The sequence below is a fragment of the Sorghum bicolor genome, chromosome 5 (assembly GCF_000003195.3).
Source record: "Sorghum bicolor cultivar BTx623 chromosome 5, Sorghum_bicolor_NCBIv3, whole genome shotgun sequence".
In the NCBI taxonomy this organism is placed as follows: Eukaryota; Viridiplantae; Streptophyta; class Magnoliopsida; order Poales; family Poaceae; genus Sorghum; species Sorghum bicolor.
In genome coordinates this window covers 7541613-7551527 of record NC_012874.2, presented here as the reverse complement: position 1 = coordinate 7551527, position 9915 = coordinate 7541613, and the positions used below count along the sequence as shown (strand labels likewise).

Below are 9915 nucleotides of genomic sequence, written 5' to 3'. Positions count from 1 at the left end.
TCAATTAACTGAGGTGGTCATCTTAAAATGCCTACCTTAGCAATATCGATTAACCGAGTCAGTTGTTGTATACCTCGGTTAGTACGTTAACCAAGGCGAGCACACTATAATGCCCGCCTTGGACAATATTGGCCCATCTTGGAGCCCGGACAACCCATCTCAGCCCAATAGCACGCCCATCGTATGCATACAACACTTGGCCACTTAGGGTTGCATTCTAGACCTTCTCACCGCAGTCGCGCAATGCTCTCTCTTGCTCACGCACCACGCCCTACTCCACTCATGTAGCCACACATCCACACTCTCCCTCCCTGTTGAGCGGCTCCACTCTCTCCCTCTCCCATCCATCGCGGGGGTCATGGCCCAGTGGCGTGGCGACATGATGGTGGATCTAAGGCTGGGGAGGTGCTCCACCTCTGGTGAGCTAGCAGCGGCGAGCGAGGAGGTTCTCCACCTCTAGCGATGATGGTGCTGGCTGCAGGGCTATGTGGAGGTCACAGTGGCATACACAGGGCTCCGGGGTGGCGTGCGCGACCATTGGGCATCGCGGTGGCTATCATGGCGCGCACAGTCGTTGGGTGGTGTGGTGGCCATGGTGGCGCACAAGGGGGTCATGTGGTCGCATGGTGAGGCATGCATAGTGGCCATGGTGGTGAGCAGCGGATTTGTTCTGGTGCCGATAAAGGTACAAAACCCTCTTTCTCTCCATCTCCCTCACTCATCCCTCCCTTCCCCTCTCCATATCCCTTACCCTTTCCCTGTCCCTTTTGCAGATCCAATGGAATAGAGGCAGATCTGGTGAAGTAGAGATAGATTCGGTGGTATAGGACCCTAGAGCAAGGGTAGATATAGGTGAACAACCACGACTGGAGCAAGGAGGGCGGCCAACGTGGGCACGGATCTAGTCTGGGGCTGGGATTGGCGATGGCTCTGATTTTTTTTGTTTTTTAATTCATTAACTGTGGTGGTCTTCCTTACTTGCCCGCCGCGGTTAATCGATTAACCGTTGTGGGCACATGCAACCGCCGTGGTTAAGCCACCTTTAACGGCGACCTTTCATTCACGGCGGTCACATGTCCTGTCTCGGTTAACCAAAAACGACCGCCGCAGTCAAGGATTTTGTAGTATTGTTGGCTAATCCCATGCTCATGAGGACAATGAGCCCCAGTGATATCAGCTTTGTTCCTGCCATTGTGAGCTACCACTATGGAGTGCTTGGGGTGAGATGAGTTCCCCCAGTGAATGCTGCGTGGGTATTCATAGTGATAGAGGCCATGCAGTGGTTCACAAACCTTCATAGCATGCATGTATGGTATGTAGTTGTGTTTCAATAGGAGACCAAGTGGAGGCTTTTAAAATCCACTGTAATTAATGGAGCTTCTTGACTTGACCATTAAGTACATGCAAGTAGCAAGATGAGTACACTTTACAAATTATCTTTGCACTAGTACATGTTAATCTCTCTCTAGATGGTCAGCTAAGTCTCATGTCCAGAGATAACGCATGGCACGAAGTTTTAGCATTCATCAGTGTTTGGAAGGCCCATTGAAACTAAAGCTGCTTGCTCCGGTTTAAGTAGTTCACTTATTTGTATTCTTCGTTTCGATAAACAGTGAAGTTACCCATCGAGTCATTGCTGGTTTTCGGATCATCACTGATACTAAATGTGTGGAATATTTTAGTGACTGTACTGCTTTGTCTCATATATAGCTGAAAGCTGGGTCTAGTTCCTTAAAAATTATTTGTATGTTTGGTTTTGGTATATATTGTGTTGCTGGACAAATAAAAAGACCCCATAAAGAAAAGAATAGCACTAGCAATATCCATGCTCTAATACATATCCTCCATTTCACCCGACCTGAGAACAAAAGGCAGAGTGGTCATAGTTTCACAAGGATTATGGGCTCTTAAACTTATAAACATTTTCTTGTCTTTTGCTTGGGATAAATTGTTTCCGCTGAAAGACTTTTAAAAAGCAGGCATGCATAATATACTCTCATGCATGCCCCTGACTCTGCCTTTAACCATTCTCTCCAGCACTGTGAAATAAACATGCACAACAAGATGGTGACACAAAAATCAAAAGATTACTATGCGCAAAAAAATATATCAAAAGATCACCCATATAATAATGTAACCCGAGGGTTTTAAATATCTTTTATGATCAGGCTTTAGCATTATACTAACATTAAAACTTGTAAACGACGACCTGCATGCATGAAGTCTCAACGGTCATGCTTGAAAGTCAACGCAGGCATCCCCTAATAACCCAAAGGATTCTATCTCTCATGCAGTGGTTGACATTGCAGACTACAGGTGGCCCTGAGCTTTTCGCTACGCCTTTGACAAATTCAGTCATGGACATAAGAACTACACTCTTATGTATACCTGGAAATCTTGATAAGAAAGGCAACTCACTAGATTAAATAATCAGTACAATGCAATGCAAGCAGAATAAGTAGGGAAACAGTACTTGAAGGCTTGAACCGTAAGTGTTCACTTGCTGTAGTTCGATAAGAGTGGATGAAAGTCAGGCCGAGATTGTCTGATAGCAGCCAGATAACATTGTGAACTAAATTCTTGCAAAGCCATACCAGGTAATCAGCTAATGGCCAATTGATGCAGGCCAAAATCAACCTAGCCAACTTTTAGGTCCGCCGTCACTGAACAACATGTTTGCACATGAACGCCTGACGTGGTGCCCCTAATGCTGAGCACGATATGCATGACACATTGTTGGTGGAGCCTCGTCAGGTGCATGATACACAACATTTACTTTTCGCTTTCTTGTTGTAAGCCCAGGCAACACTAGCTTTGTCTCTCTCAATATACTTTAGAGCCTTTAGGCTTTTGTTCATTACCTTGTCGACATTGTACATCATTAAATCATGATATATAACAACAGATAGATCATTTTGCTTAGCCAAATCTATATGCATCTAGATTTACTTCAACAGGCAACAAAGCTTCTCATCCATATAATAGCTCAAGAGGAGTAACTTTAGTAGATATATGATGAGCCCATAGAGCTTCAAACTGAACTTCATGCTATCTCCTAGGATTGTGCTAAATTCTTTTTTTAGAAGCTTGATCAAAATATTATTGTTACTTATTCTGCTTGGCCAATAGCTCGAGCATAATATGTTGATGAATTGAGCAACTTAATATTATATATAATGGGGCAATTTTGGCATAGCGATTTCTTGAATTTTGATAATATCTGTAACATGTTTTGGCTATATACTACTACAGACTGCAACAGAAAAATTACACTAGTACGTGTTCTCATGTTTGAATATTCTTATCATTGAGATTAATGGTCTAGGTTTGAAGCAACTAGAGCAACATGAGGATGTGAGGAAAATCATCAAATCATTTTCAAATAAACTTGACTACAACTTGGTCATCTCTATTCTCTAAGAGAATTACCTTGACAAGATGACACCCAATGAAGCTATCAATAAAATATTGCTCGTGATCTTCGGATGAACATTGTGGCCAAAGAGAATGAAACCTTAACATTTCTCAGGTACATATGTAAGAACATGATGAAAATTCAAGAGTGGGTGAATAGTGAAGACACAAGCTCAAGTCAAGTGATGAGTCAAACAGGAACTTCACTACCAAGGCCCCCAAAGCAAAGCCTCTTCTCCTTGAGATTATGCATGGCGCCATATGGATAAAGGTAATAAAAGAAATCTAAGCGATGACTCCTGCTCTTCGGATAATAGAGAAGACCCAAACAGTACATCCATCCGGGATCCATACGTGAACAACAAGATGAGTACAAACCTTAAGATAGCAGATATGGCCTCTCTTCCATTTCGTTCTCTGTGATCCTCCTACAAAGCATGCAATCGAGGGAAAAGAATGTCGAGCCGGTGAGCAGCCACGCACGAGACACAGTTGAGCTGCCTCATCTACTCAGTTGCCCTCCGCAACCAAAATCTGTTATAGGGCGTTAAGTCTTAAGCGACGCACTAAATGAAATCTAAATTATGCATTAGAAATCAATAGTAATGTGAACTGTAATGTGTCATTTAAAAGTACGATGATATGGACTGATCACTGATGGAAGACGAATATTGAATAGAACTGGACATGAAGTATCCATCTTGATATATGCACTTAGGGTATTTATATTATCATGCGGTTCATGCTAATTATGTTCTAGGCTGGATTGACATAAATGGGCTTATGGCAGCAGTTCTTGTAAATTATGTTCTAGGCTGGATTGACCCAGTTGGAGTTATTATCGTAATTAAGTGATATAAACAACTCTAGGAAATTCAGTGGTATATACTTTAATAACCATGTGAACATGTAGGCCTCTCAACTTAATCACTGCAAAGGGAACATATGAATTTTTTTAGATACAGTGGCCACATGATGGACAAGTTGTTTTTTCCTTTCACAAACAGACATGATTACAACATCTTCATAGAAGGACCTTACAAGACTGCTACTGTTGCTAGAACAGTTGGACCCTTTATTAATTTACTGCTAACAAAAGTGCAACAAAGGGACAAAGAAAACAAAAAACTTTATGACTTCAAACAATGAAAGACTACGATGGGCTCCAACTTTAGATTGGCTTATATGGAATTTATGGGTAGGCATTGCCATACCCAGTTCCGGCACCAGAACCACCGCCACCGCCACCATTTTGACTATTTCCTGTGCCACCACCATTGCCATTAGCGTTAGCACCTGCGTCATTTGATCCATACCAATACCTGTTAGCATAGCTAGAGCCAGAACCGGCGCCGCTACCGTATCCTTGAGCATTGGAATTCCAGGCACCTCCAGCTTGTCCTCCACCCCCACCCCCACCGGCACCACCAGCATTAGAAGACCCTCCATAGCCATAATATCGTCCTTGACTATATGTACTAGACCCTGAACCTGATCCTGACCCTGAACCATATCCAGACCCGCCGTATTGGCTAGTTCCACCACCTCCACCGCCCCCTCCAGCACTTGCATGGGAACCATAAGGACCACTATCACCTGATCCGGTTCCAGACCCAGACCCTGATCCCCCACCATTCACATATCCGCCACCCCCTCCCTGTCCTGTACCAGTCCCATCAGCACTAGAGTATCTAGCCACCCTAACAGCATTGGCTAATCCCATGCTCATGAGGACAATGAGCGCCAGTGATACAAGCTTTGTGCCTGACATTGTGAGGTAACAATATGGGCTGCTTGAGTTGAGATGACTTCCCAGTGAATGCTGCATGGGTATTTATAGTGCTTGAGGCCATGCAGTGGTTCTTTACCTCCATAGCATGCACATATGGTAGTGGTGTTTCAATAGGAGACCAAGTGGAGGCTTTTAAAATCCAATGGAATTAATGGAGCTTCTTGACTTGACCATAAATTACATGCAAGTTTCAAGGTGATAGACGGCACTTGCCACGCTTTGTCTAGGTGGTCAGCTAAATCTCATGTCCATAGATAAGATAATGGATGGCACAAAGTTTTAGCATTCATCGCTGTTTGGAAAGCCCATTGAAACTAAACCTGCTTGTTACTCTAGTTTAAGTAGTTTACTTGTTTGTATTCTTCATTTCGATATACAGTGAAGATATGCATCGAGTCATTGCTGATTTTTGGACCAGCATTTATACTAAATGTGTGAAAATATTCAGTGACAATACTGCTTTGTCTCATATATAGATGAAAGCTGGGTCTAGTTCCATAAAAATTATTTGTATGCTTTGTCTCGGTATATATTGTGTTGCTGGACAAAGATCCCATACAGAAAAGAATAGCACTAGCAACTTCCAAGCTCTAATGCATGCATACTACAATATAATCTCATGCATGCTCATGACTCTGCATTTGGCCATTCCCTCAAGCATGAAACATGCACAGCTAGCTGGAGACATGAAAATCAAAAGATGACAGGATCACCCGTATAATAATGTAACCCAGAGTGTTATATATCCATTCCCTCAAGCATGAAACATGCACAGCTAGCTGGAGACATGAAAATCAAAAGATGACAGGATCACCCGTATAATAATGTAACCCAGAGTGTTATATATCTTTTGTGATCAAGTTCTAGCATTATACTAACATTAAAACTAGTAAACGACGACCTGCATGCATGAAGTCTTCACGGACAGCGTGTTTGAAGGTCAACACCGGCATCCCCTGATCACCCGAATGATTCTATTCCTCATGCAGCGGTTGACATTGCAGAGGTGACCTCGAGATTTGCACAAAGATTTTGACAAACTTAGTCATGGACTTAAGAACTACTGCTCTGTGTACCTGGAAATCTCGATACGAAATACAGCTCACAAGGTTAATTAATCAGTACAATGCAAGCTGTATAAGTAGCGAAACAGTCCTTGAAGGCTTGAACCCTCTAAGCGTCTACTTGCAGTAGTTCGATAAGAGTGGACGAAAGTCGGGCCGAGATTGTCTGATAGTAGCCAGATAACATTGTGAACTAAATTCTTACACAGCCATACCAGCTAATCTGCTAAAGTAACAATACTAATGTAAGGAAACATACTCGCAAAAAGAAAATGTAAGGAAACATTAAAACCGTCTGCTATATATATTTTCACAAATGCCTCGTCAGTTGCTTAACTATACCATGATGACACCCAGACTTGAGTGCTTCGATGTGTTGACAGCAATTAGGTCATACACACTAGCAAAGAGCTAGAATGCTCAATTGATGCAGGCCAAAATCAGCCTACCCAACTTTTAGGTCAGCCATCACTGAACAACATGGTTGCACATGAACGCCTAACGCGGTCCCCCAACACTGAGCACGATATGCATGACACATTGCTGGTGGAGCCTCATCAGGTGCATGATACACACTATTTACTTTTCACATTCTTGTTGTAAGCCTAGGCAACACTAGCTTTGTTTCTCTCAATATACTTTAGAGCCTTTAGGCTTTAGTTCTTTACCTTGTCGACATTGTCCATCATTAAATCATGATATATAACAACAGATTGATCATTTTGCTTAGCCAAATCTATATGCATCTAGATTTACTTCAACGGGCAACAAAGCTTCTTGTCAATACAGTAGCTCAAGAGGAGTAACTTTAGTAGATATACAATGAGCCAGTGGAGCTTCAGACAGAACTTCATGCTATCTACTAGGATTGTCCTAAATTTTATTTTTTGAGAAGCTTGATCAAAATATTGTTACTTATTCTTGCTTGGGCATATTTTATATAATATGTAGATGAATTGAGCAACTTAATATTATATATAATGGGGCAATTTTGGCATAGCGATTTCTTGAATTCTGATAATATCTATAACATGTTTTGGCTTTATACTACTACAGACTGCAACAGAAAAATTACACTAGTACATGCTCTCATGTTTGAATATTCTTATCATTGAGATTAATGGTCTAGGTTTGAAGCAACTAGAGCAACATGAGGATGTGAGGAAAATCATCAAATCATTTTCAAATAAACTTGACTATAACTTGGTCAACTCCATTATCTAAGGGAATTATCTTGACAAGATGACACCCAATGAAGCTATCAATAAAATATTGCTCGTGATCTTCAGATGAATATTGTGGCCAAAGAGAATGAAACCTATCTTTCAACTTCACCATTTCTCAGGTACATATGCAGGAACATGATGAAAATTCAAGAGTGGGTGAATAGTGAAGACACAAGCTCAAGTCAAGTGATGAGTCAAACAGGAACTTCGCCACCAAGGGCCCCAAGGCAAAGCCTCTTCTCCATGAGATTATCCGTTGCGCCATATAGACAAAGGTAATAAAAGAAATCTAAGGGACAACTCCTGCTCTTCGGATAATAGAGGTGACCCAAACAGTACATCCATCCGTGATCCATATGTGAACAACAAGATGAGTGCAATGACCTAAAGATAGCAGATATGGCCTCTCTTCCATTCCGTTTTCCGTGATCCTCCTACAAGGCCTGCAATCGAGGAACCAGAATGTCGACCTGGTGACCAACCACGCACGGGACGCAATAGAGCTGCCTCATATACTCTGTTGCCCTCCCCAAACGAAATCTATTATAGGGCGCTAAGTCTTAAGCGACACTCTAAATGAGATCTAAATTATGCATTAGAAATCAATATTAATGTGAACTGTAATGTGTCATTTAAAAGTACGATGATATGGACTGATCAGTGATGGAAGACGAATAATTGAAAAGAACTGGACATCAAGTATCCATCTTGTTGATTAGCCATTCACGAGAGCGAAGAAGCACAATGCACGAATGTAGAAAACATTGACCACCAAACTAGGCTACACAAATGATTAACGTAAAGCCTTCACCTAAATATGTACTTAGGGTATTTATATAATCATGTGGTTCTTGCTAATTATGTTCTAGGCTGATTGACATAAATGGGCTTGTGCCAGCAGTTCTTGCTAATTATGTTCTAGAATGGATTGACCTAGTTGGAGTTATCGTCATAATTAAGTGATATAAACAACTCTAGGAAATTCAATGGTATATAATTCAATAACCATGTTAATATGCATGGTGTAGGCATCTCAACTTAATCACTCCAAAGGGAACATAAGAAATTTTTTAGATACAGTGGCCACATGATGCATAAGTTATCTTTTCCTTTCACAAACAGACATGGTTACAACATCTTCATATAAGGACCTTACAAGACTGCTACTGTTGCTAGAGCAGTTGGACCCTTTATTAATTCACTGCTAACGAAAGTGTAACAAAGGGACAAAGAAAACAAATAACTCTACGACTTCAAACAAGGAAATACTACGATGGTCCAACTTCGGATTGACTTATTATAAGGAGTTTATGGGTAGGCATTGCCATATCCAGTTCCGGCACCAGAACCGCCGCCACCGCCACCATTTTGACTATTTCCTGTGCCACCACCATTGCCATTAGCACGTGCACCTGCTTGACTTGATCCATACCAATTCCTGTTAGCATAGCTAGAGCCAGAACCGGTGCCACTACCGGATCCTTGAGCATTGGAATTCCAGGCACCTCCGGCTTGTCCTCCACCCCCACCCCCACCGGCACCACCAGCATTAGAAGACTCTCCATAGCCAGAATACCGTCCTTGACTATATGTACTAGACCCTGAACCTAACCCTGACCCTGAACCATATCCAGACCCACCGTATTGGCTAGTTCCACCACCTCCACCGCCCCCTCCAGCACTTGCATGGGAACCATAAGGGCCACTATCACCTGATCCGGTGCCAGACCCAGACCCTGATCCCCCACCATTCACATATCCACCACCCCCTCCCTGCCCTGTGCCAGTCCCATCAGCACTAGAGTATCTAGCCACCCTAACAGCATTGGCTAATCCTATGCTCATGAGGACAATGAGCCCTAGTGATACGAGCTTTGTGCCTGCCATTGTGAGCTAACACTATGGACTGCTTGAGTTGGGATGACTTCCCAGTGAATGCTGCATGGGTATTTATAGTGCTTGAGGCCATGCATGCAGTGGTTCTTTACCTCCATATAGAGCATGCACGTATGGTAGTGGTGTTTCAATAGGAGACCAAGTGGAGGCTTTTAAAATCCAATGGAATTAATGGAGCTTCTTGACTTGACCATAAATTACATGCAACTAGCAAGGTGATGGATGGCACTTGTCACGTTCTGTCTAGATGGTCAGCTAAGTCTCATCCCCATAGATAAGATAATGGATGGCACAAAGTTTTAGCATTCATCGGTGTTTCGAAGGCCCATTGAAACTAAACCAGCTTGTTGCTCTGGTTTAAGTAGTTCACTTGTTTGTATTCTTCATCTCAATATACAATGAAGTTATGCATCGAGTCATTGCCAATTTTTGGACCAGCATTTATACTAAACGTGTGAAATATTTTAGTGACAGTACTGCTTTGCCTCATATATAGCTGAAAGCTGGATCTAGTTCCAATAAA

At 42.2% G+C, this 9915-nt stretch overlaps 2 protein-coding genes across 2 annotated transcripts; both read right to left on the bottom strand.

Annotated features, from left to right (window-relative positions):
• Nucleotides 4388-5215, bottom strand: LOC8072795 (putative glycine-rich cell wall structural protein 1). Its single transcript, XM_002449091.2, has one exon. It carries the CDS (start codon nucleotides 5183-5185, stop codon nucleotides 4607-4609), a length of 579 nt encoding a protein of 192 aa, XP_002449136.1. The 5' UTR covers nucleotides 5186-5215; the 3' UTR covers nucleotides 4388-4606.
• Nucleotides 8601-9413, bottom strand: LOC8072794 (putative glycine-rich cell wall structural protein 1). The gene has a single exon (XM_002449090.2). The coding sequence runs from the start codon at nucleotides 9381-9383 to the stop codon at nucleotides 8805-8807; it is 579 nt and encodes a 192-aa protein (XP_002449135.1). The 5' UTR covers nucleotides 9384-9413; the 3' UTR covers nucleotides 8601-8804.